Consider the following 25,761-nt stretch of genomic DNA (forward strand, 5'->3'; position numbering starts at 1 on the left):
TTTCCCTGCTGGCAGCGAACCGGAGTGCGTGCGTGTAGTGATGGGCAGGTTGGCACGCACACACGTGTGGAAGCGAGGCTCGGCAGAGTTTCAAAGCCAGTCAGTGGACGAGTCGAAGAGCAAGACAGGGTTGGGTCTTGGGTTTCACAATTCGACCGAGAGCGACGCGCGGCAGCAGGCGTTCGCTCAGAGAGTTCTAGAGGGCTTTTTGCTGTGGAATTCAGACGCTTGTTGCGCTGGGTTGTTGTGGCGGCGTGGTGTTCCCCTGGTTTGATCGGCTGGTGTCTTTGTATTTCACTTCGCCTGGAAGTAACTAACTAGTTACACATCTACACGGGCCAGGACGCGAAGTCTCAGAGGCTGAGGTTGGGTCTTGTCTGACCAGGCTGTGCGATGGAGAGACCAGCGAGTCGCCGTCGCAAGCAGCGGTGGTCGCGACGAGAAGACGACGGCGACGACGACCACGGCGATAATGACGACGACAACAACAACAACAACAGCAGCAGCAAAAGCAAAAACAGGGACAGGCAGAAGAGGGGAGACAACGACAGCGGTGATGGCGATCACCAGCACCAGCAGCACACCGACGTCGCAGCGCTCCCTGCAAGAACAGAGCCGGCGACGGCGACGACGACGACGACGACGAACAGGACGGCGGCATCCTCGCTTCTGCCAATCATCCTGTGTTTGGCTGCAGTCTTGGTATTCTTGCGGCTTCTTGGGCCCTCTCGACCGCCCGCCGTTGCCGTCGAGCACGCTCAGAGCCATGGCCGCAGCCAGCGCTTCGAGCTGCACCCAGAGAGGCATATCTACCGCCCGCCGGCCACGCTCTCGCTGCACTGGACCGTCACCTCCGACTATCGCCGCCCCGATGGCGTCAAGAAGCGTCTCTATCTCGTCAACGGTGAGTCTTGTCTGCCCGTTTACTGCCCCCTTGGCGCTACCCTTGGCGGCCGTGGCTGTAGCGTCAATGCGACAGGGATGATGCCAGTCCAACCCAGAGAGCTCTCCCTGCTGGGCACGAAAAGTTAAGTTAGTTGCCAGGTTTGCTGACGGTTAACTCCGACAGGCGGCTTTCCCGGCCCAACAGTTGAAGCGCGTGCCGGTGACAGGCTCGTCATCAACGTCACCAACGGCCTCGCCAACGAGGGCCTCTCCATCCACTGGCATGGCCTACATATGCGAGGTGAGCTTATAAGCAACCCCCTCAGCCGTTAACTGAGCTGACGACGTACTCTGTGCCTGCTGACACGGCTTCATAAGATGCCAATTCCATGGATGGCGTTGCCGGCATCACCCAATGTCCCATCGAGCCCGGCGCCTCCTTTGTCTACGACTTCAAAGTCTCCGAAAACCAGACGGGGACCTTTTGGTATTTTACCTCGACGGCTTGGGCCTAGCTAGTTTTTTTTTTTTTTTGTTCGGGGATACTAATCTGTTTTGCCGGGGGGGGAAAAAACAAACAGGTACCATTCGCACTCTAACCTGCAGCGCGGAGATGGCTTGTACGGCGGGCTGATCATCCATCGACCGGCTGCTCCCGCCATTCGAGGCATGCGAAGTCGCCAAATCCATACGGACAGTGTGAGATATGGCTACGAGAAGGAACATCTCCTCCTGATCGGCGACTGGTACCATCGGCCCTCTGAAAAGGTGCTAGAATGGTATATGCGCCCAGGCTCTTACGGCAACGAGGTAATCTCAGGCCCGCCTAACACCGAAAAATGCGAGCGTACTGACCCCCTGGCCAGCCAGTCCCTGACTCCCTCTTGGTAAATGGTGCCGGCCATTTTAACTGCTCGATGGCTGTTCCTGCTCGTCCACTTGACTGTGTGACGAGGGGGTTGACGACCCCGGAGCTGCATTTGGACTCTGGAGTATCGCATAGACTCAGAATCGTCAATACTGGGTAATCCTCTTCCCTCAAGGGCCTCCTCGATACTAATTCATTACTGATATTTATTTCTGCAGTTCTCTCGCTGGCTTTACGCTACACTTCGCACATGGCATCGTTAGCGTCATCCAAGTTGATGGCGGTATCGATGTCGAGCCAACAAAGCGAAAGGCGAAATCTGCTGGCATATTATACCCCGGCCAACGTATGGATCTAGTCATCCAACCTTCACGGAGGCGGAAAGCCTCCTCTTTTACCGTGGAACTCGATCCTGAGTAAGTTTAAAAAGAGCGTTAGGAGGTTAACAGAGCTAACGTGCTCAGATGCTTTAATTACCCAAACCCAGCGCTCACTCGAGTGCAAACATTTCCAATGTTCGATATGTCAAAGGCAGGAACCCGCAGCCTCTTCAAATTAAACCCTTGGACATCAGCAGCAGACACACACATCGACCTCGCCCAAGTCACATCTACCAAAGCTTCAATATCTACCCTACCAGCCCAAGCAGATAAGACGTTCGTCGTGTACACCAAGATCTCGCGGATGGCCAGAAACGAAAATTCTCCCTTTGGGTACTTCAACCACACCTCCTGGCGACCACAAGCCAACCCGCCATATCCCCTGATCGCCCTCGACCGTGATAGCTGGGACGAAAACCAATTTTCTTTGTCCACTGGCAGCAAACCGGTCTGGATTGACTTTATCGTCAACAACCTCGATGAGGGTCCTCACCCGTTCCATCTCGTAAGCATTCCCGGCCACTAAGGTGTCCTTGTAGCTACGTATCTGAAAACTAATGAAAAGCTAGCACGGCCACACGTTTTTCATTCTCTCCCTTTTCGAATCCACCATCGGCTGGGGCTCGTACAACCCTCACCAACCACACCTCAATCCCTCGCCACACCCACCGTACGACTTCTCCAAGGCTCTGGAACGGGATACCGTGCAGATTCCGCGCAGGGGCCACGCAGTGTTGAGACTGAGGGCGGACAATCCCGGCGTGTGGCTGTTCCACTGCCATATCCTGTGGCACCTTGCGAGCGGGATGGCGATGTTACTCGAGGTTATGAATGAGAAGGGCGGAAATGGTATGACAGCGGGGATGGAAGCTTGTCGGTATGTTTACTGAGAGAGAAAGAGGGAGGAGAGGAGTTAACTGTGTGGGCGTATTTAACCATCATTCTTCATTTTGGGTTTGTTAATTGCTTGACGCCTGAAGATACCCGGTCTGTATGTATGTTCATGCTGTTTGTCCATCATCTTCTCTCTTCTTTTTTTTTTTTTTTTTTTTTTTTTTTTCGTTTTTCGTACGTTCATACCTGAAGAATTCTCATTAAACAAATGTTATTTTATGCTATCATGCATCATCCCGACCTGTGTTACTGTGTCGTCCACCCCGTGCTGCAATGCTGGCCTTGGACTCGTTCGAGCCCGTCAGTGTACCCAGTTTCAACCCAGGCCACCCGATTCAAAATGCTGAACATTCACACATAAATGATGCATTGCCGTATAAATTCGGGAGGGTAAACGTCTGATGCCCGAATGACCTCTCATTGTGATCCGGGCTGTATGCCCGTGCTTATATGCAAACTATTACTTCTTGCAGGACAGAAAACCAAAAGGCTCAGCCGCAGCGATATGTGACATAAAGCATATTTTCTTTGCGATGAAATTCTCATGATATCGATACACGTATATCTGCACCAGGTGGACAACAAACACCCCCCCCCCCCCCCCCCCCCAATACTCTTCGTTTTATGGACAAAAACGTGCCTCCAAATATCCATATTTTTCCCCGTCAGTAATTAAAAAAAAGGATATCACGGCATCCTCGAGTCAAATCCACCGCGAGGCTTATGTAGATCTCATGGGTATCACAGCCGCCTTGACACTCTCACACATTGCCCGATCTAACCTTTCCCAAGGACCCCTTCATCACCCGACTGAATGGCCCAAATTTTCCACTTAATATCCTCAATAACATCTTTCCGCAACCACAACCCTTTCTCCTCCCTATCTTCGTCATCCTCAGAACCCCCATCCTTCGCCTTTGCCGCCCTCTCTATGCCCTCCACCCACGCAAAGAGCAACCGTAACTGCCACAATCTATCCCTTATCACGTCAGCTCCAGCGCCCCTACCCGCTGCAGCAGCAATCATGTTTCGCACCGTCCTATCCAGTGCTAGCCTGGCCTCGACGACCGTAGGGCGAATCCATGAAGGTAGCACAATATCCTCTCTTCCCGGACTCGGCTTCAGTGGCTGATCAAATGGATTTGGGGGCAAAACCAACGTCTTCTCACTCATATCAAGATGCCGGAATGCTCCCAGGTTGAATATCCACTCCCATAGGTGGCGTACTGGAATCCTGACTTCGACAGTGGATTTACCGTGTGCATATAACGCCGGAGTGACCGGGTTCCCTGTTGCCCCCATTAATTTGGAAGAGGAAACGGGGACGTCTTGAAGTTCGCTCAATGCAGACATTGTGGCCGCGAATGCGGATTTTTCCGCATTGTAGGTAGTTCGGCGCTTCAGGTAGATAGATTGATTGCCGTGGCGGAATTTGTCGCGTAAGATCTCGTTGGTTGTAAAATCAAGAGTTAGGTTCCAGTAGTCAGGGCTCTGCACTTTAACACTGGCAATTGTTGCCAATTCTGGAAGAAGACAGGGTGCCATCGCTGTCGTTGTCTCGCCGGAGTTCAGCGTCAACGACACAGGAATTTGCATCGCGCGCCCTGTCTCGAGATCACGAGGAATCAAGCATCGGGGCTCAGCAGCTAAAACCCAGAGATGACGGAACGCTTGTAGGTGGCATTTATTATCTAGTACGGTAGTGGGAAACAATGGATAAAACGCACAAAGTAATGATGCGACGGCGAGATCGGACGTCCCCACCGTATACGTTCCTCCACCCAAGAATAGAACTCCTATGGCCATATGCGCTGCCATATGACTTCCATACGGGGTATCGGGGTCCACACGTCCATGTAGCGATCGCAAACGGCGGAAAACGGTGACATCGCCAGTTCCAGCCATAACAAGCGCCGCAGACAGAGCAACAGTGTCTTGGCAATTTCGGACGGAGTTTCGAGTTAACTTCGCGTCGTAGTTAATGGCTGGAAGACGACAGAGCCGAATAAATTGGTCGAGAAAAGCAACGAGGAGGTCCCGAGCTTCGGTGGATGCAGAACCAGCATATCGAAGGCCCACAGCGAAGCAGATGCCAGCGATGATGTTGAAAAGCGGCATGTCGTCGGTACTCAATCGACGGACTGTAATCAGACGAGATTTCCTCTGGTAAGATTTCGGTAGAGACTTTTGGACCCAGTCATGACTGGGCTTGATCGAATCCCACATGATCAAATGTCGGGCCAATGTTCGAAGTAAGAATATATCCGGGCGAACATAGTCAAACTGAGCGATCGTATCAGGTATATCGATCTGTTTTGCAAGAGACTTGTCATTTGACTTCATAGAGATAATTGCTAGCGCAACAGTAGCGCCTGCTGTGGCCTTGTCGAGGATATGTACCATATCGACCTTCTTCGTGCCAACAGCAAGCGCAAGGAGTCTCTCGATAATCCGCATGTCTCGAAGGCCTCCTAGATCTTTCCCTTTGGCTAGATTAATGAAACCGAGAGCGAGACCCGCCGCTAGGCGGTACCCTTCGTCCCTCAACATCTCTTGTGACATTGATGTGTCCTCTGGCTCCATATTCTCAATCTCTGAGAGCATGATTTCGCTCATACGGCGGTGTTGAGAGTTGCAGTACAGCAAACCAATTCCCATAATTCCGGTAGTTTGTGTCAACGGTGAAAGGTTCAATTCTGCAGCACCCAGTGGAAGCATTCTTGTGATGTGGACCGAAAGAAGACGCGTTATCAAGGTGTCCATCGTACCAAGATACGACGCGGAGAGACCCAAAAGAAGGCCAACCGACGTCATCGTGTGCTTAGGTGTCAGATATTTAAAAGCGACCCATTTTGCCAAATACTTGAGGTGGCCATTTAGACCTAACGCAAGTAAGAAGCCCGCGTGTCTATTTGTCAATTCACCGGGTTTATTGTATAGGACCCATGAAGTATCAATGCCCTTTGCAGCTTTAGATATGGCAAGACCGGTCGAAGCACCGTTATGAAAGAAAGCCCAGCAAACCTTTTCTTCGGTGAATGCTGTTCTTTCGGCGCTAATAGTAATATTTGATGGTTTGACGACGCATTGCAACGAGAACGATGGGATTGGAAGCTTTTCAGTTGAAAGAGGAACCCGACTGCTAAACGACATCAAACCGCGTCCACTTGGAATAGACAATGTTCGCAAAGTGACAAGCTGAACTAGCTCCTTTTGGGCTTCAAGCAAGTCGGCTTCAGACCAATCTGGTTCCTGTAGACATTCTGCAACTGGAGCTCTCGTTTGGTTCAGAATTTTGACGGCTTCGAAGTATCGCCTATCTTCACGGAAAATGAGCTTCGTAATCGAAAGTCTATCGGCCTCCGTAGAAGCTTCAAAGGAATTCACTCCACTACCATCGTAAACTGAGCAACCGATGTGATGCACGTCCCGCAAAGCATCGTGTGATTGTAGAACTTGTAACCGCGGCATCGTGGGGGTGAGATGCTCGTTTGTCATAGTCAAGGAAAGGTCATTTCTGTCGACCAACTTTAGTAGTGATGGTCCGCAGCGAGGAGTGGCAACGCCTCCACACCGAATTATCGCCTCATGCAATGGGGCGCTAATGCCGATCGGAAGAGTGTCAATAACAGAGGATGTTAGTCCCCATCGAAGCAGCAATGCTGTCTTTTCAACCGTCGATGATTGCAAGTTGATCTCCGAAAAAAACCCAGAGATCGCCAGAGTTCTAGGGGTAAGGCTTAATGCTTGTTCCCATATTTTCCCGCTGCCTTGCTTAGCACCAGAGCTTGAGACCATATCAATAAGGGTCATAAAACTAGACGGTTTATTCTGCAAGAAATTTTCCACGAACTGAAGCAGGGAAGGCGGGGGAAACGGCTCCTCGGGGACGTCAAGCCTCGATATCTGAGACTGTTCAAACAGCCAGCTCTCCATACTTGCACTTTCGGTACCATAGTACGCATGTTCTTCCCATGTCCATGAACTCCACCCTAACCAACCCCCAATCTGGGCTAGTACAGGCACCATAAGACCTAAATCGCAGTTCGATAAGTCAGAATCAATGGTCGACAGCTTTAGTTCCTCGCGAAACAAATGGAGAGCAACTAGTATTGCACCAAGCGCGGTCTTTCGTGTCCCAGGGTCTTGCGAAATAGCAGTGGGTAAATAGCCTTCAGCACCAGAAGCAGCTTCTCCTTGAGGGGATGATATAAATTCACGCGCGAGCGAGGCACATCGGAGGATATATCCATTCTTTCTTGAAGCTGCCCCGCATGTCAAGAAGAGGCTAGACTGGTGTTCGGACCGAAATACGTCGTCTTCACGGCGTTCTTGTTCCTCACGGATCCAACCCCAGGCTGGTGTCATCATCCAAGAAGGCCCTACACCGGAGGAACCGGATTGTCGTTCTAACATCGCGTCCCAGCTATCGAGATCAACAGAGCTCCCACTACTTGAACGTAACAATGTGCCTCTTTTTCGCTTTGGCTTTACAATAGGCTTCGAGAAATTGCCTTCGATAAAATAAACGGCCATGGAAAAGAGTGTGACAACAAAGGCTGTCCATTCTAGGTCATTTTCACCTTCGTTCCTCGCCCGTAACCATCTTAAGACTTCCCACCAGCAAACCAGGATCCCATCCCCAGCTTTTTCGGATTGTCGCAACGCGAATCTGCAAACCGAGAGTGCACGCTTGACCAGAGGATTCCGAGGTTCTAACTGAATCTGCAGTCTATGCCTTCTGTTTTGGCTATCAGTGATGTCTATCTTTCCGCGATTGCTAGGATGATCGAGGGCGCATAAATTGATATCGCTAGCATCGAGAACTCTCCTCAAACCTGCCTCCCGCGGGTGGAACGAAGAGCGTGCGAACGAGATTCCAGAAGGATCGTGTAATACCATACTGGACGGAAGGTCGATCTTTACAAGCGTGCTCCAAGGAGCTTGCAACGTCAACTCGCCCCGGCCATCCATAGTGGTCGACAGGACAATCATTCGAGAAATACTGCCATCAACGAGCTTGCGGCAGTCAATAACATTCGAGCCTTGTCGTACATCTTTGAGTTGGACAGTATGCAAGAGATTGCCTTGGGTGGCTTTAGCCTTTGATTTTTTCGAGCTCAGCGAAGATCGTTGGGCTCTCCGAACCTGTAAATTAAGCACTAGTAAATTTCTCGAGTGCCTGTTCAGGATGCAGACGGCTAAAGGGGTCGAATCAGGGTCGTTCTGAGAAGTTTCGTAGAAGGATGACAAGGTAAACACTTCAAATTTCCGGCCTTTTTCAAACGGTGGAATGCCCTGGACAGAGGAAAACCCGGAAGAATAACTGCCCACTTTCGACAGAATAACTTCCTTTGGCAGTCCGGATACACTTTCTCCGAGGCCCATGCTATCGAATCCCTCAAAATTGCCTCCCTTGGTCAATCCATCCAAAAATTTATCAACGGGAGCGTCGAGAAAACTGCTCGCAGCGCTGAACACGGAAGTATTCCCAGGAGGTAGCGAGCTTCTACGGCGGTAGCCAAGACTCGCGCGCGAGCTCCCAGCAAATGAGTCTCTCTTACGAGACAGTGAGATATTCGATTGGTTTCCTGTCACCAAATCTGAGAATGTGTTTCTATCATGATTTCCTCCCAAGTCACTCCGAGCCAGTAAAGAGCTAACTCTCCTCGATGCTTTCCACGAAACCCCAATATCACTAAAGTCATGACCTAGCTGCGAAGCCAGGTCTTCTGCGTCTTCCAGTCGAGTATCTGTATTTTGGTTATTCAGTGGGTGTGACACACTTCGCCCTTGGCTCAGCATACTAAAACTTTCTCTCAAAGCGTTTGACCCACGACCTCCGGGAGTGGTAGCCCCAGCAGCTACGTCAAAATAGGAACTCCTCCGTTTAGCAACCGTCCCGCTAGATGACCTTCTCTTTTGGCTATGGCGGATGGCAGAACCTTTGTCCCTTTGCTGAGCGGTCCATATAGTATAGACACCGGCTGTTTCATTGAGTGTTACCACCAATATTAGTGGGCCATTTACTTGCGCTGTAGAAGCGAGTTCTGGGAACTCATTTGTAGACGACACGTAGAGAATTTCCTCTGAAGCACTCAAAGCTTCAAGGGTTTTAGCAGCGCGGGCGTGTTGTGCGCCCGGAGACACCGCTACCAGTCCCATCTCGGAGTGCGGGTCTAAGAGAGAGAACGTTCTTGGCTGGGAAGCCTCTGGCTCCGGCTTCAAGTTCCACTTTGCCGGATGGGAGGGGGAAAGCGTTAATGAGAACCGAGCACTACTCCGCGCGGATTGAGTAAACGATCCCGACGTTCTTGGTCTTCCATGCAGCACCTGCGAGGAGACAAAGGAATTAGGAGGCACTAGCGGAACCGGCGGCGTATTGTCTTCAGAAGCCTTCCGTTGGAAGAGCAATCCGCAGGGTGTTGCCCAAACCGAGCCCACCTCAAACGGCAATGGAATCACATGGGTATCGCCAGAGAGGAAAAAGATGTGTATTTGTGATTGTAACACTACAACCAATGCTCTTGCAACCGGTCTCTTCACACTGCCCTCAACTATGGAGAGACCTGCAATCCCGTCGATGTTGAGCTTCTCTTCAATTGTTACCTGCTTTCCCTGTCTTCCACCCAAGCCACGCAGGTTACCGGTCCCCGACACAGGGCCTCGGGCTGTCGTACCGATGCCTGGGACATCCCCTGAGCCTTTCTTGGTGTCATTCGTCCTTTCGCCGTCGGGGAAATACGCGAAAAGCGCGTGGACGACCTTCTCGTTCTCAACATCGAATCCGAAAGACCGTACGACGACCCCTCCACGAGACCAAACGACACAATGGTCCGTTAAAAAGAGTTCTTCTTCAACAGGGGTGTTGTTCTCGTCTTCGTAATGGCAAGTCTTCCATATAAATCTGTCATCATCGGGGGTATGCTGCAAGATGATCGACTCTCCGACGAGATAGGGTATGGCTGAGGGTTCGTGGAGCCCGAGAGAGCGAATTGCGGCCATTATCGACGAATCTTCAATTCGGAGATCAACATGGCCTCTGTAGCTAGAATCACAATCATGTCCATCATTAGCAATTAGGAATTAACGCGGCATGGAGGGAGTGTCTGCTTGGGTGGAGGTGAGCTTGAGGTGAAAGTCACGTTGTTTGGAGCTTTGGACCGGAAAATCCTCCACCATTTTTCTACAATCATCTCTCTTGGGAGCTTTGCAAGAGAACAACAACACAGCTGGGGTCAATCACACCGCAACACCCTCCAGGAACACTGGCAGTTTCTCTGAGAACTTCTGTTCATCTTGACTAAAGAATTACCATGTTGTGAAAGAAAGGGCCACAAACGCCACTCGCCCACTCTCTATTTGAGTCACACGATGGAGGAGATCGAGTTTGATCCCCTTGTCCACTTGAGGGACGATGGCTTACAGTTAAGGTAAGGAAGCTCAATCTCTCTTAAGCTAGATAGCATGTTCACACTCCCGTTGAATAGCTACGAGTTCCCATATCGCGTCTACGATGCCAAAGTCTACCCTATCCAAGCTCCCAACGGTTCTACCGTAATAATATACGGACATGAAAATGGAGTACGCATTCTATGGAGAGGAGGCAGACGCATCAAACCCCATGAAGGAAATGGCGAGGATGCCAAAAAAGAGGAGTCTAAGGCGAAAGCCGGCAATGATGATGTTATTATGATAATAGACTCGGACGAAGAAGACGATCCTCCCGCTCAGCAGAAGGAGGCCGTTCCCACCGTCCAGTACGAGGAGGAAGAAGACGAAATTGATCCTAGACGGCCGTTCCAGAGCATCATCGAGTCATTTAACATACACTTGGGAGTGAAGGTCAGGAAGGTGTCCATTCCGAGCATTCTTCCCGACGCCATGCGGCCAGTGGATTCGGTGCCGCCGGTCTTGACGAGTATGATAGTTTTTACTGCAGCCTGCGCGGATTCTTCTATTCGACTCATTGCCGCGCCTCTTGCACCTCCTCCCGCCGACGGTCCCTATCTCTGGGACTTCCAGACCCTCACAATTCCAGCACAACACGTCCAGGTTGATCCTGCCATTATCACCATGACTTTGACCTGCGAAAAACCTGATATCCCTGCCGAGACACAGAGTAGGGCTCGCGGTAAACAGAGCACTCCATCCAAACCACCTGGGACCTGGAAACTACTCCTGGCTATCCATTCTATGGAAGCTTCCGGGAAACTGTCAATCTATCAGATCGCGATTGACAAGCAGCCAATCCAGGCACCATACCCATATAAGCTTTCAGCAGACGATCTCGTCCCAGTTCAGCAGATGTATCTTAAGTCGCCCGCGAAGTCCATCTCGTTTCACCCAAGCCAGTACCCTTCCGACCACCACACGCATTTGCTCGTCGCCTTTGAAAATGGGAAGTTGGAGCTCTACCAGCTTTTTCCCCCCGCGTCACGAGCATCGACTCTGTCGGAAAGGCGGAGGCCCACAGCGGCTACACGGCCAAAGCAAGTCCATGCGAAATGCTTTTTCACGTTATATACTAACTTTGACGAATCATCGGCAAACCTTATGGACCGAAAGAGAATAGTTGACGCGAAATGGGTTCTTGGCGGCAGAGCCATCATGGTCTTGACAACCGACGGTGAATGGGGATTATGGGATATGGAAATGTCTGGTCCCGATCGGCAGAATCCAACCACAGCGACCACCTTTTCTGCCTACCAACTAAGCACCTTTGCATTAAGAGGCCGAGTCACATCGCCCGAAGTCTCATCCAGATCCCACCCTACGAACTCCACGTCGACCGCCGGACAAAACAAAACTAAATTCGCACCTATGACTCCTTCCACGCGTCGCATTCGTGAGGAAGTCCTCTTTAAAGGCACTCCTCAACGCCCTGCTGTTTCTAGCCACTCCTACAGGGGTGCTATATCTGTCATCCCGGTCAGCCGTGGTTGGGATAAGCTTGCGGATGAATCAATACTACTATGGCACGGAGACAAGAACGTGCAAATTCCTAGTTTAATAACCCTCTGGAAGAGCAGCGTCCAGCCATCGGACGTCGTTCTCGAATCATCCAACAAGTACAAACCTGCCATAATCCAGGATATCAAGCTGCTTGGAGAGATGGAGAATGGAATTTGTTATATCCCATCTCACTTCCGATCGGCCGCCACAAAGGACCCACGATTGGAGATTTTGATCACAGCTGAGACCCGCCTTCTCATCCTAGCCTCTAAACTTCAAGCACCAGAAGACGCGAAAGAGGACGAGGAGATGCAAGACCAAAATGTTGCCAACGAACATGACCAGATGATGTTGCAACGAGGAGAATTAGACCTGGACGGAATGGATCGCGTATTGGCAAACATGGCGAATAATACACCAGGAACACGGCCAAATCTCTTACGAAGTTCGCAAAATGCCTTCTTTGCCTGAAAATGAGTTTCACCGGAGTTCGTGGAGCTATGGGTTGGAATCTGTGCAATGGTGGTCTTCTTGTGCACCGAACTCCTACTAATGACGAATTTCGTTAGAATTCAAACCGGATATGACTTTTGTCCTTTGCCATTTTCATACCATAACCCAACCTATCTCCCAGTCCTTGGAGAATGAAATTAAAATATAAAAAATTAACCATCAATGCCTTACTGACAAAACTACAATCCCAGATCCCTCCCAAAACTCCAACCCACCGACGTTACCATCTTCCTCGTGCCATCTAACAAAAACAATAAAAATAAAAAAGGAAATTCCTCGTTCGCGACGCAAGGTGGAGCACAAGGCGAGCTTCAATGCCTTGAAAATTCACCCTCCTCCCCCCCCAACCGACGCCACGGCGTCAGTAAGTTGCGGGAAGACGAGTGGGGAATTAAGCTCTGTATTCGACGCGATAAATCAAAAACAACCACCACGCCGCGTCCTTCCTTGGTCTGCGGTGTGGTTTTTCTTCGCCCTGTCTTCCACGCTCTCCGATGTCAGTCGGGAAAAATGTTTGGAAGGCGGAGTTGGAGGGAGACGGAGCCGGCCCCCCCCGCTCTTTTTACCTTGAGCTGTGTGAGGCTGGGTTCTAATTCACTTCCTTTTTGACGGGTTGGGCGAAGAATACATATCTTTCGGTTATTATATTTATAGTTTTGCGTAGACTTTTTTGTTTTGGGCGATATATTGTAAACGTAGTCCTCATCACAATGCATGTGTGTTTGGAACGCACAGAAGAAACCTCAATTCTCGATCTTTATGGCTCTGTATCTATCCCGTATCAATGCACCCGGCATGCTAGGTATGTCTGCTTATGTACAAATACATATTTCCGAGAAAGTGGACAAACGGCCTCCCATGCTTTAAGTAGCTAGGAAAACGGAGAGTAAAGAAAATAGTGAAAAGCTGGAAAGAGGGAGAGAGCGGGGAAAAAAAAAAGGGCGAGATGACAACGCTAACAATCAGGCAAAGCAACCTTTCAAAAAGAAATCAGCCAGAGCAGAACAGAGGACAGAAGACCGGGAGAGACAGAACCTGCACATTTCATACATCTCCATGAGCAGTGAATCCATCTCCTACCCCCCATAATTCCATATCATCATCACTTTTCAACCTGACTTCACCGCATCAGTAACACAAAGGGCAAAAAAGGGAACAGAAGCAATAGGGACAAGAAACGAAACAGAAAACAACAAATGAAAGACTCAGCAAGGGAGGAAGAAAACAGCAATTTATTCGCCAATAGTTGGCTGTGGGATATCAAATATCAAAAAAAAAAAAGGTCACACCACTGGCACGCTGTTCAGCGAATGTATACAATCTAAAAGACCTTCCAGACACACTGTTCAATGCTGAAAGAAGCAAACGGGGGAAGTAGAAAATGAGAGTGGCATATGGGAGTCCCCATGAAGGGAAAAAAACACAAAGCAATATGCAGCCGAGATCTTTCCCTCGCCCATCAGATCAATCCAGAATTCCATACATCATGACAGGGCTTAAGAAAATAAGGACCACCCGTCTAGAGGTGGATATCAAACAGGGCAGGAGACAAGGCGCTCGCATGAACTATAAGATCCAAACATCCTACGGCCATTCTTGCTGCTTGATTGCTCGAAAACACACACCTTTTGTTTTCTGTTTCTTTTGAAAACACTGGCAACCAATGCATACAATGTACGCTAAGAGGGGACGTGAAGACAAAGGGAAAATACAAATCAAAGATAGAGTCGTCAATGGTATGCGCAAATATAAAAGCTCCTGAACAGATATGAAATAGAAACAAAAGAAAGTTCGAAACCCTCTAGCCTGGATGCGCATAGCCGTTGAAGCATGCAGGTTAGGGGTTAGGTGTAATTCGGTGACGGAGATCCATATGATTCAGGAGGAAGCATTGGTAGATCTTTATCTCGTGATGACAAGCCATCTCTTAATACGGTCTTTCCCTTGTTGCGATGAGGAGAAGCATCGATTTTCGGTGGCGGCGGTGGTCGGTCAGGCGGAGGGCCAGGTGGCGTTAGAGCCGTACGGAACGTTCGTCGTCGCGGATCAGAGGTGAGTGTGTTCTCTGGAGCAAATTCCTGCAAGCGCCCGCTGTGGTTAATACCGCTCTTCCCGCTTCTATCGCCAGTGCTGCTTCCCTCTCCAACCTCTTCTACAACAGGAAGCTGAGTAGCCTGCGCAGTTGAGCCCAGCAGTTCACCATCGGTGGTCCGAATCGTAGTTAAAATACGATCTCGAGGCTCAGGCTGCTTTTCAAGAGACTTTGCAGATTTTACTGCTTCCTTCTCGGCTCTATCCATCGCCTTCTCAGCGGGGGACCGGACAGGAGCATCCATTTCTGATTCGCCTTGAGCTTCATCGTGGTAGCGCCGGGCTCTCTCAGCTTCTTCCCTTGATCTTGTTATGATTGAAATAAAGTTGATAAACCGTTCACCGTAGGCGACTGGAGGTATAGGCGAGATCTGATTCTTGTTATGAGAAAGGCCCTTCCAAAAGTGCTCCATCTTCTTGATCATGCCATACTATGTTCCCATGTAAAGTCAGTACCACAGACAACACAAACAAACATCCACAGTGACATCAAGGACTTACGTGGGTCAAACAGTCGATAACACCAAGGTAATATATCTCTTCCCCAGGATCTCCATTCTCATGCGTAGACTGAAGTCCGCCTTCATCCGAATAGAAAACACGATTTTTCCGCTCATCGAGTATTTCATCGGGCATCTTTGCCGTCGCCTGCTCGATTGGAACCGGCTTCTCTCGCTTGATGATTTCTCGCAACTCCCTCGCCTTTCGTGCACTTTCGAGCTTCGACGGGGTCCTTATTAGCCCATCCGACTGCTGCTGTTGCTGCTGCTGCTGCTGCTGCTGCTCCTGCTCCTCGATTATCTCCCCACCAGGCTGAAACACCTGTAACGTTTTATCTCGTAACTTCTCCTCATTTCCTTTCTCCACGTCATGAATCCCGACGAGCAACGAGTAGTCCATAATTTTTAAACGTTGGAGGAGGGCCACGTCTCTCCGTAGCTGTGCGAGAAACACATCTCGCTTCATCGGGCCCAATTCAAGATGGCGGTGTCTTCGTAGCCAGTTAAGGTCCTTCAGAGTCGCCCTCGGATTGCTCACCAGGTCCTCTTCTCGAAAATCTCTCCCAATTGTGGATCCCTTAAGATCGAACATTTGATGAATATCCCGATGCGGAGGAAACAGGTTATTCATAACGACGAAATGAATCTTCCGGCCATACGCCATCTTGACGCGATGCAGGCCGTAGAACTGTGAGATCAAGGTATTCGGGTTATTCTCGATATGTTGATAGTAATCACGGAGTATTCTCCGGAGCAGCTTATGTTCGGCGTGGTGGATAGTTTTGATGATATACTTGTAATCGCGAGAAAAGTAAAAGAAACTTCCACTCTTCCCAGGCGACCCCAGTTCGGATAATATATATTTGCTCGTGAGTGACATCAGGTAATCAGCCGGATCGAGTTGGAATTTTGCCCGCAAACGGCGAAACACCCACGGGGCATAGTCCTTAAACTTGAAATCATATTTGGCGGAAGGCGTCAATTCGTTACCAGTTCTATCGCCAGGTCAGCACCAACACTGTCACTAGGGAAGAAAGAGGGAAGGGGGAGGAACACACATATCAAAAGAAAACTTATGCTTAGCTTCAAAATCAGCATCCGTTAGCTCACGGTCCAGTTTGGCATTCGTCCTCGAAACCGTAAAGCGGATTCCTGTCAACATATTATACGCAGTGACATAGTTGACATGGTTCTGGTCCACTTTTGTTCCCACAATAACCCGATCTTCGTCCTCTTCGTCTCTCCTCTTCCGCTTGCTGGCTCTTCTGTGCTTGATCGCTTTCGTCCACCGTACAGCATCGTCATCTTGCGGAGAGCCCTCGTCAAGATAAAGATCTGACTGGATGGATCTTGGGGTCCGTCGCGCCAGGCTGAGGGATCCCCTTCGGAAACCGGAGGCGGAGGAAAATCGATCACTGGAGGTAAGATTATCGTCGGAAGGGCTGGGTGCAAGCGAGTCGCGGACACTCCTTCTTCCCGACGTCGTCCTTGGGACCTGCAGGGTATGTCGTTGGATGAGACGAGGGCTTCGTGGGCTAGGAGGCGAAGCCGAATTTTCAAAATCGGTCTGGAGCGTGGGTGGGGGGGATGCACGTCGGTTTGTTGTCTGCTGGAACGGGGCAAACCCGCCGTCGTTTTCGGCTACGGGGGTCGGAACTATGGAGGTCGGCGGGGTGTGTTCTGTCGATATCTCATCAGTCGACGAGCGATCGCCGTTCAACATGGGTTTAGGACTGGCTGGGGGAGGTAGAGCACATGTGCCGTTCGACAAAGCGGCGCTGTAGGGTCGGTCCACCTGAGCGTCGATCCCGTTTGCCAGTGAATGCCTCGCATGCTGTTGTTGTTGTTGATGATGAAGATGATGATGATGAGGATGATGAGGATGATGATGATCCTTATGGACCTCGCCACGGTCCCCCGCACCGAGTGAGAGCAAGCTTCCATTTCGTGAATGGGACCTCTCGCGCCCGTGTGAAGAGACGACGGACTTGTTCGTGTGAGGCAGTGACTGGAAGCTGGCCGTCTTGAGGTTCGTCATGAAGAACTCAGAGGATGTAGTATCAACGTGGCCATTCTCGCCATTAGCTTCACTGGCCCAGACAAAAGCATTACTCAGCGACGATCGATCGTGGGACTTCCGGGGCGTCGGGTTGAAGATTGGGGGAGGAGAGGTGGTCCGGGGGCGGAGTTGGGCTGAACTTTCTTGAGCGGTGGTGGTGAGGGCGGGCATGATGACGACGGCCTCTCCAAACAAGCACCCGCCTAACGTTGCTCACGATCAGAAAGCAAACCGGAGCACCCGATGTAGAGGAGCAAAAGGACTGATCCTGCGTGAGCCGTCTGTGTCACTCCTCTTTTTTTAACCCCCTTCTCAGCAGCCCGGGGTAAGCGATCCGGGGCTGTTGCAGAAGTCAAGAGCCTCACCTCCGGGACAGAGTGTAGGCAGGACAGGACCGAGGAGAGGTGCTTGACACCATAGTAGATGAGGTGGCTGAGATACGAGTGACCGTGAATAACAGGGGGGGAAAAGCAGGCAGAGGGTGTGAAAGAGAGGAAAAAAAAAAAAAAAGGGAAAAAGACGATACAGCCGATCGAAGGTGATGTGTGTCGCTGGCCGGGGGATGCCGACTGTTTGATTTTAGTCGCAGTTCCAACTCAATGCAAGGGTGAGGTTGACAGTCAGCCCAACTGGATCGAAAAGCTTCCCGGAGAGTACCGCCAAGCCACTAGGACGCGCACTAGTCGGAGGTCTCCAGCCACATTCGCTGCCCTTTGCTAATTCTAAAAACGGAACAAATCTCATTTCGCCTGCAACGCGTCCATTCAAGTTAGATACCACAGAGTCATCATAGAAAAAAAAAAATCCTTTTTTTTTTATTTATTTTTTTCCAATTTCTGACGGCAAAATGGCGAGAAAGAGTACAGTTCACTGACTAGCGAAGTTTTACAATTTCCATATTCACATAAATACCCAGAGCAAAGCAGCTGGGAGAGGCAACGGGGCCAAGGGACGCCAAGAAGCAAATTGGCGCTGATGGGGTTGCACAGCCTCGGAGCTGTGGCTTGTCGCGTGTGTGTTGTGCACATGCATAACTCGCGCCTTCCCGGAATGGATTCTTAAAAAAAAAACAACAAAAAAAAAGGAAAAAAAAAGGAGAGAGGGGGGTTGGACTTGGTGCCTGCCCAGAACGGAAACTAGCAAACTCGGTCACGGCAAGGCAAAAGGCAGGACCGGAAATAAGAAGGCGCAGACGCGACAATTTCGTTTTGCAAAGCAAACGGCGAGGAGAAAAGCAACGGCGTTGAAATGCATGTCTTGCCTTTCTCTCACTACTACTACTGCTGCTGCTCGTATGTACTCCGTAGACTCAAAAACGATAAAACATAGAAGCCATATTCCCAGTAATGAGGGGGGAAAAAAAGAGAAAAAAGGAACACATAACATCGAGAAAGAAAAAAAAAAGAGCAAAGCACTAATTGCACACAACCCATCCATCCTTAGACCCGCCTCGACGCCGTTTCATTTCCCATTTGACACGCGCACAAAAAGAAGAATCTCATCCCATACGGATACATCGTCGTTGGTTGGAAAACGATACTCGGTCCTATATAAAGGGTCGATGTGGTCGTGTCGTGAAAAGCCCGGGGTAAAATAAAACAATTGAAAAGAGTAAAGAAAGTGCAGGGACACCGAAGACGAACACCGTATGAGATTAACCAAAAAAGAAAAAAAAAAAGCAAGCTCAATCAAGCTCATGCTTCAGATTTCTTCGATGGCGTCTTCTTCTCTGTAACCTTCTTCTTTTTGGGTGTGGCCTTCTTCGTTGTCGCAGGCGCCGATTTGCCGGTGGACTTGGTCACACGTCCAGACTTCGTCCTGCCAATGACCTTGGGAGCATCAACCACTGCCGGAGCCTATTGGTGGGAGCGTTAGACAAGTTGCTAACGATCACCGGGTAAAGCAAAGAGGAACCTACAGCAGTTGGGGCTTTGCGCTGCTTGGCAACATTGGCCTTGGTCTTCGCCGCGGCGGTCTTCTTGGGAGCAGCTTTCTTGGTGGCCTTCTCGGGCTTCTCTGCTTTCTCTACCTTCTCTGCCTTCTCAGCAGCCTTTTTGGTGGTGGTGGTCTTCTTGGTGGCGGCTTTAGCAGCGGCAGGTTTCTATATGAAAAGCGTCAGTGGTGTAAATTCAGCAGGGAGAGACGGGAACGACCAAGTCATTTTTCATAACAAGACGCGTACCTTGGCGGGTTTGGCAGCTGGTTTGACGGTTTCTTTCTTCGCAAGCTTCACGGGACCGGAAGGGCCTATATGGGGACGCGTCAGTAAGGTTGGCCACACGCGACCCGTTCGTCGGCGACAACAGGAGTAAAACCCCACGGAAACGATTCATCGGAACAGCCAAGATTGAGATGCCAACAGGTGTAACAAATTAAAAAAAGAAAAAAAAAGATTTCGGGTCGATTTGGAGAGAGGTTGACATACCCTTTGGCTGCAGGAACTCGCCCTTCTCCACACCAGCCTTAAGGGCGCGGTTGAACTGGACATCAAAAGCACCCTGTGAGGCATAGCTGATGTTGTTGTTATTACGCACATATTTCTTAAGTGCTTGACGGCTGTAAATCAAGGAAGAAAAAGAAAGCAAGTCAGCAAGGTCCAGTCTTGATCATGAAACAAGGTTGTTGCGATGACACGTCACGGTCGGGGCCAGCGCCAGCGAAGCGCCGGCGAGAACGCGGTGAGGGGACAACCAAAACGGGACATACCTGCTTCCGGTGCGGTCCTTGAGCTGTAGAGGGAGCCCAGTTAGCAAGATACAAGCAAGAAAGAATGACGCGACACCGGGATGGTGATGGTCGTAGCTTGGGTGTGTGTGTGGGTGGTCATGGGACGACCGGACCCATCCGGCAGTCGTTCGCCCCAACACACAACAGGCGCGAAGCTGATCTACTCACACTGATGATGGCATCCTTGATCATATCTGTATCAAACGAATCAGCAAGAGCACGCGATCACGGCCATGCAGGCGAGTAGTCGATGAGAAGTGGCTGCGGTGGAGGATCAGTGGGAAAAAGGGACGATGGGAGGCAACTCCTACCTTTGTATGAAGCATGGGTGGCGGTCTTGGTGCCAGAGGCGGCAGCTTTCTTTGGAGGCATGGCGATGAATTGATTTCAGCGGACTGTTGAACGGCGTTGATGAGAGACTGCAGAACACGATTGAAAAGAGATAGAAACACGATGAGGGTGGTTGTGCGAGGCAATGTTGTTGTGGACGAGGAGGAAGTTGGCAAGGGAAAGGGTGTGGGCAGAGCGCGGCAGCGGGGCAAGGGGGCCCTCTTTATAGGGACGCCGGCGCTGCCCCAAGATCAACCACCCCCGGTTGCGCTCTCTGCTCTTTTCGCTAGCTGTTTTTATTTTTTTATTTTTTTATTTTTTTATTTTTTATTTTTTTTGGCGCGTTACCATCAGCAGGCCTGGCTGTTGTGTCATGTCTAAGCGAGGCCGTTCTGTCTTTTTTGGTTTTGTTCCCTCTGGGGCCAAGCAAAAGATCGCAACTCGGTTTTCGATCCCGGGGGCTCGCGATGCTGTTCCCGTTCCTGCTCGCATCGCCATCTCCGGCTGCTTCTGATCCCCAAACGTTCTTTCGAGAGAAACCGGTCACCTGCCACCATTCGTCTCTTTGGGTTTGACTCGCCGGCGCCAAGGTAAGACTCAATTAATCGGGTATGGTTTGGTGGCATGGCTGAGAGACGCATTGGCCGGAAACATCCCTTCTTCTCCGATGGTTCATGATGTTTGTGATGGAAAATGTATGTACGGAGTACGTTTTCGTCGACTTGATGGCGTTAAGAAGAAGAGCCTGCGATACTTGACTCATCTACTCTATTTAACTTGATTTCCACGATACGCTATCTCTTTTCAATACACAATCATCAATGGGTGAATAGCTATTCTGAATGTGATTTATTTTATTTTATTTGATATTTTTTTTTTTTTTTTGGACCCTCTCTGAATATCTGGTGTGGAGCTCCTGTGTTGTGCAGCCCCCCGTCGCGTCGGCCTTGAAATCACCTCCCAGAGGCTCAGTATCGCGATGGGGGGTTTTTCTGCCAGCAGGATCTTCCCTGAGATTTGAGGATCTGAAGAGGATAGCATTGTTCGTTTAGACTCCTCGTCACATTAAATCCCACTCCAAGCTTCCCTTCTCGTGAACTTAGCAGGATTCGAAGAGCTAGAAGCACGAAGACTCCTTTTTTGTCGCGACGAGGGAGACCCAGAACCTTCAAACCAAGCTTGCCGTTCGAGTGGTTGATCTAGAATGGCTCCCGCGTTTCTTGGCTGGCATCATCCACCCAAACCCACCCACGATCGTCATCGTCATGCTTATCAGAAAGCATCACCCCAAGTCGCCACGCCAGAGCATCGCGCCAAGACATGTCGCAAAATGTCAACCTGTCTTGATCCTCGCCGGGACTGCGGCATCGATGCACTGCTTTATGTGACATGTGGTCCGGGGATACTTCGAGAGACAAGTTCATTGCAGCATGCCCCTCTTCGGCTGGGTTGGCGCGGTGTATCGCCTGTTCTTGTCGTCAGGGACCCCGAAGGTGATCCCTGGATCGAAGGGAGTGAGATCAAGGGTCTGAGGAGAGTCTCCAGATGCAGTGGGGATACATTTTCACACTCATGGACTTAAAATGATACTTTCAAACAATTGATACATAATCCTTTGCGGATTTGCTCCCCTGATCTACCTCGTACATTACCCAGTTAGCTGTTAGACACTATGTAGTCACTAAATCTTGCTTGAAGATGACACTCTTTGAGTACGTTCAGCTAGTCACCAGGAGTTGTTCTGGTGACCTGGACAGAAAACCAGGAGTCTCATCTCTGTCTCAGTACATGTAAACTACAGCTTCGTCGCCAGCAGTCACTCCATCTGCTTTGTATCGCTCTCAACACTCCGATCAACCAAGCAAAAGTCGATTGTTGATGTCTATCTTACCCTCAGTAGGCGACAGCTATCTTTCCAGTAGACAGATAAGAACCATCGCACCCGATAGCAGAACTACCTGACTGATTAACTGCTCTACCGCCCGCGTACTCTTCCAAAACTCGCTGGGCAGCCTTTTTATCGTCAGTGCTCACTGCTTGACCCCATCCCCAGAGCGGGGGCCAAAGAAGAAGCATCACATGGGCAGCCCCGGTGCGGGCGGAAGGTTGCCTGCCTGAACAACATCACCCTTTCAAAACATCCTCAACGTCAAAGAAACCATCAACCATTTTTAAAATCCTGAGCATCAGACCACGCCTTTGTTCTATCTCTCTCTAACAAGATAGTTAGAGCGCGCATACAGCCTTGAAGAATCTCACAATGAATTATCTATAGCAGTTCACAGATTCTAGAAAGATTTGAAGCTCTTTCCCCAGTCTCCCTTTTCGTGGAAAGCCATCTCAGACGGTAAGGGGAAAGAAAGCAAAATGGAGCGTGAAGTTCGATCGGCCGTCAGGGCTGCTTTCAGCGACTTGCAAGATTCATATTTGAGACAGGAATTTAGGACCATCCATGGACGGCTTGCGAGGGCAGATGGACACTTTCTGGCCATCGACAGTCGATTTGTTGCGATGGATGCACGATTTCAGACTGTCGAGTAGCGACTTGACACACTATCCATGGAATTTTCAGGGTTTAAAGTAAGACTAGAAAATATGGAGATCATCAACAGCAACTAAAGAGTCCTACACCTTCGCCAACGAATTCTTTTCTTGCCGTCATACGACAAGTATACCGAACAACCCCTCCCAAAACCTGTAGAATTGCCCTCTTATCAAACATTACAATCTCGGGGGTGAAGTCATACGATTGGCTCAATCTCATAATTTTTCTGCCATCGCATCGAACCCATGAAATGCTGTCGTAGCCTTAGGTGGGCATCTCGGTGTAGATTGTGATGCGATTCATGACCGGGTGACGCGGCTTGAGTTCCAACAGCGGAAGAACCTAGGGGTCAAAAGATCTTTAGAAGGCAGCAACAGCCTCCGAAAGCAAGCCTTGAGGGCCTTGGGCAGCGGGTCAAAACCTGAGCAAGCGGAAGCCGAGAATCTGTCGCCAAGTAGCAGACACACTATCTTATGTTGGGAGCATCGTTCTGAGGTGCTCGACAACCTCTCTATTAGTAAAGAGCGTGTCCAGTAAGTAAGTATGCACCAGACAAAATCCCCCATTTTCAAGGGAATGTCAGCCCAGAGAGTTCGTCAAGAGATACTAATACCAGTGCATCACTAACCAAAAAAATACCCTTACCAGATTTAGAAGCTTGTTTGAAAGCAAGGTAGCACTCTATGGTGTCCGGGAGATTTGCCTTCGATAGTCCAGCCGGGAAAACCATTTTTCTTTCTCCATTCTCCATTCCAATAACTAAATACCCAGTGTTCAGTTTGCATGTTTGCCCTCTCCTTCTTCTCCAACCCTTATCTTGCAAGATATGCTGCATGACTTTTGACATCTTTGTTCTTTATTAACAGACAATGTCAGTACTACGTACAAAGAAACGGTATTTATCTTCCTCAAGCTCCTCGAGCTCGTTTGGTCTTCTGTGATCCAAACTCCATGTATTATTTCCGCAAAACTGCAACTGAAGACGGGGCTTATCTTGCCCCCCCCCCCGGAAGCAAAAGCAATCCCTAGCGGACCAGAAACACAAAAAGAGACCAAAATTCCCCCCCAACCCCAACCCCCAAGAAAAAATAAAAATAAAAAAATAAAAAATTCAACCAATATTAGATATTCTAAGTTGTTGCTCACCAGCCACTCCCCAATTCCTTGCTGTCTTTATTCAGGCTACTCCGTGGATCAGGCCAAATCAAGAGTCTTCATGGGAACATTAGACTCTAAAATATCGAATATCAGTAGTAATCTGATTTTAATACTTAAAATTCTGGAACTTTTTTGCTATATATCTGAAATATTTTATATATCTCTGAGATTTACTTCGTTCTCCGTGGCGGTGCCTGGACCTCTTTGTCAGACTGACAACCCAAATCTCATGTGTATAACAGTCCATCAACACCTTTAGTCTCCTTTCGCTTTTTAAAGACACTTACGGAGTGTAGCCGAACAACAATCGTTCCAACCAATTTCTTTCCCCTCCGGGTGAGCAGCTGTACTGTTCTGTCATCCGTTACAGCTCATGGATGACTCTATGATTGGCCCCTGGCTCTTGGAGCTTCCGATGGATGACCCAACGCGTAAATCAACATCTCACCCCATGGTGCGTCGTTTTTGTCCACCATACTGAGCCCATCAAATATACGGAATTCATCGCTGAAGGCACCGAAGAAATGGTCTTACAAGCCAAAATCGCTAGCCGTGAATATGCCTTGAATATCCTAGGTCCATTTCCCTTGCTTTCCCAGGAGATTGGCGTGACCATTTACGTCAATACAGGCAGATTGTTGGAAGTGCTGATCGGCCGTTGAGCTCCTACTGACCAGTATTTCCGATTGGTATCTAGTTTAAGCACTAGGAGTTCCGCGATTGGGCTTATAAGAGGACTTCGCTCTCAACGCGCCAACAGGCATACACACGTCCGATCGCTCACGAGAGCCGTGCCTTCGCTCGGCTAGATAGCATTGGCGAGAATGGCACCTGGGCTGTGAATTGCCACGGTTGGATGAAATTGTCTGATAAAGAATTCAAGCGTCTTCAAAAGTACAATTCCCTTACCCGCTCAAAGACTATATTCCAAACACCATTACCATCTCCGATGTTCCAGAGATACGACGCAAGATGATGGTCGCCCGAAAGGTTTCGTTCACCCTGAAGATGTGAAACCAGTGAATTTTTCGGGGTTCGTTTGTTGTTGGCCTGGGAAGGGCGAAGACCTACCCTTACCCGAAGCGATTCTGGTCCAATACACGGAGGAGAGCGTTCCTTGAAGGAATTTACAAGTCTGCAAGCGATTGTCAAATATCTGTGAGGAATGGAACAGTGATTCTGGGCTGAGGGAATGAGCAGCTGAAACTCAAGCTCCCGGAAATGATAAAATAGCACAAACCGGTAATAGAATACAACGCAAACCCAGCACAGCAGGTAAAAAAAGGTGTTCAATCTCTGCCGGATTATACATATACCTCCCTAGTGCCAGCCTCTGCTGCTGCTAGCGACGAAAGCCGAGGGTAGGAATCATGTCAGTGACCTGGATACATAGGGTTCAAGGGATACTGGCTTACTCAAGAAGTATGTAACATATATCAGGAGCCCCCGATCGCGCTAATATATCAGAATGACATACGGAGCAGTGGAAACAGACCTGAGATAAAAGCCATTAACAAAACGGATCCCTACCACTATAGCAACGGGCGCCCATGTCGACGTACGGCCAGCCGTACGGACAATAAATCCAAAGGGCAAACTCAGAAATAACAAGAAACAGTCGACAAGAAAAAGCATAGCGAAAAGAAGAAAAAGAACTATGAAAGGCAGAAAGCCCTCGTATGTTAACGTTCCTGCTGCTTCCTAAAACCCATAGCATATCCTGCGCTCCGCATGCTCTCATCGCTATCCTCTTCCCTTTCGTTATTAAATCGGCGCGGAACCCAAGTGACATACCCTCTGTCGCCGAGATTCGCGCGATGTCTTGCGGAGTTCTGGATAATTCAGAGCAGAACGCC

The 25,761-nt window shown here is 49.6% G+C and overlaps 8 protein-coding genes across 8 annotated transcripts; 4 read left to right on the forward strand and 4 right to left on the reverse strand.

Moving 5' to 3' along the window:
• Nucleotides 1-6: 6 nt before the first annotated feature.
• Nucleotides 7-3,023, forward strand: CIMG_00517 (laccase IV; the record flags this gene model as incomplete). The annotated part of the gene is made up of 8 exons (XM_001246745.2): nucleotides 7-904; nucleotides 1,070-1,186; nucleotides 1,264-1,372; nucleotides 1,467-1,695; nucleotides 1,752-1,909; nucleotides 1,972-2,169; nucleotides 2,218-2,638; nucleotides 2,703-3,023. Exons 1-8 carry the CDS (start codon nucleotides 394-396, stop codon nucleotides 3,021-3,023), a joined length of 2,064 nt encoding a protein of 687 aa, XP_001246746.2. The 5' UTR covers nucleotides 7-393.
• Nucleotides 3,024-3,804: 781 nt separating this feature from the next.
• On the reverse strand, nucleotides 3,805-10,118 carry CIMG_00516 (20S cyclosome subunit; the record flags this gene model as incomplete). The annotated part of the gene is made up of 1 exon (XM_001246744.2): nucleotides 3,805-10,118. Exon 1 carries the CDS (start codon nucleotides 10,030-10,032, stop codon nucleotides 3,805-3,807), a length of 6,228 nt encoding a protein of 2,075 aa, XP_001246745.1. The 5' UTR covers nucleotides 10,033-10,118.
• Nucleotides 10,119-10,257: 139 nt separating this feature from the next.
• On the forward strand, nucleotides 10,258-13,116 carry CIMG_00515 (uncharacterized protein). Its single transcript, XM_001246743.2, has 2 exons — nucleotides 10,258-10,460; nucleotides 10,518-13,116. The coding sequence occupies exons 1-2, from the start codon at nucleotides 10,402-10,404 to the stop codon at nucleotides 12,451-12,453; spliced, it is 1,995 nt and encodes a 664-aa protein (XP_001246744.1). The 5' UTR covers nucleotides 10,258-10,401; the 3' UTR covers nucleotides 12,454-13,116.
• A 1,223-nt stretch (nucleotides 13,117-14,339) lies between these two features.
• Nucleotides 14,340-17,316, reverse strand: CIMG_00514 (phosphatidylinositol-4-phosphate 5-kinase its3; the record flags this gene model as incomplete). Its single annotated transcript, XM_001246742.1, has 3 exons — nucleotides 14,340-15,017; nucleotides 15,088-16,081; nucleotides 16,145-17,316. The coding sequence occupies 3 exons, from the start codon at nucleotides 17,314-17,316 to the stop codon at nucleotides 14,340-14,342; spliced, it is 2,844 nt and encodes a 947-aa protein (XP_001246743.1).
• Nucleotides 17,317-18,839: 1,523 nt separating this feature from the next.
• CIMG_00513 (histone H1/5) lies at nucleotides 18,840-20,244 on the reverse strand (the record flags this gene model as incomplete). The annotated part of the gene is made up of 7 exons (XM_001246741.1): nucleotides 18,840-19,001; nucleotides 19,064-19,246; nucleotides 19,328-19,392; nucleotides 19,571-19,701; nucleotides 19,852-19,874; nucleotides 20,041-20,066; nucleotides 20,184-20,244. The coding sequence occupies 7 exons, from the start codon at nucleotides 20,242-20,244 to the stop codon at nucleotides 18,840-18,842; spliced, it is 651 nt and encodes a 216-aa protein (XP_001246742.1).
• Nucleotides 20,245-21,406: 1,162 nt separating this feature from the next.
• Nucleotides 21,407-21,784, forward strand: CIMG_00512 (uncharacterized protein; the record flags this gene model as incomplete). The annotated part of the gene is made up of 1 exon (XM_001246740.1): nucleotides 21,407-21,784. One exon carries the CDS (start codon nucleotides 21,407-21,409, stop codon nucleotides 21,782-21,784), a length of 378 nt encoding a protein of 125 aa, XP_001246741.1.
• A 1,429-nt stretch (nucleotides 21,785-23,213) lies between these two features.
• Nucleotides 23,214-23,582, reverse strand: CIMG_12867 (uncharacterized protein; the record flags this gene model as incomplete). Its single annotated transcript, XM_001246739.2, has 2 exons — nucleotides 23,214-23,258; nucleotides 23,376-23,582. 2 exons carry the CDS (start codon nucleotides 23,580-23,582, stop codon nucleotides 23,214-23,216), a joined length of 252 nt encoding a protein of 83 aa, XP_001246740.2.
• A 742-nt stretch (nucleotides 23,583-24,324) lies between these two features.
• CIMG_12868 (uncharacterized protein) lies at nucleotides 24,325-24,881 on the forward strand (the record flags this gene model as incomplete). The annotated part of the gene is made up of 2 exons (XM_004445872.1): nucleotides 24,325-24,525; nucleotides 24,615-24,881. The coding sequence occupies 2 exons, from the start codon at nucleotides 24,325-24,327 to the stop codon at nucleotides 24,879-24,881; spliced, it is 468 nt and encodes a 155-aa protein (XP_004445929.1).
• Between the last annotated feature and the right edge of the window lie 880 nt (nucleotides 24,882-25,761).

Source organism: Coccidioides immitis (genome assembly GCF_000149335.2).
Source record: "Coccidioides immitis RS genomic scaffold supercont3.1, whole genome shotgun sequence".
Classification (NCBI taxonomy): domain Eukaryota; kingdom Fungi; phylum Ascomycota; class Eurotiomycetes; order Onygenales; family Onygenaceae; genus Coccidioides; species Coccidioides immitis.

Bases quoted from the DNA above. Each gene is read 5' to 3' on its own strand.
- CIMG_00515 (XM_001246743.2), top strand. From the start codon at position 10,402: ATGGAGGAGATCGAGTTTGATCCCCTTGTCCACTTGAGGGACGATGGC. The intron at 10,461-10,517 runs GTAAGGAAGCTC...CCCGTTGAATAG, and splicing joins GACGATGGCTTACAGTTAAG to CTACGAGTTCCCATATCGCG.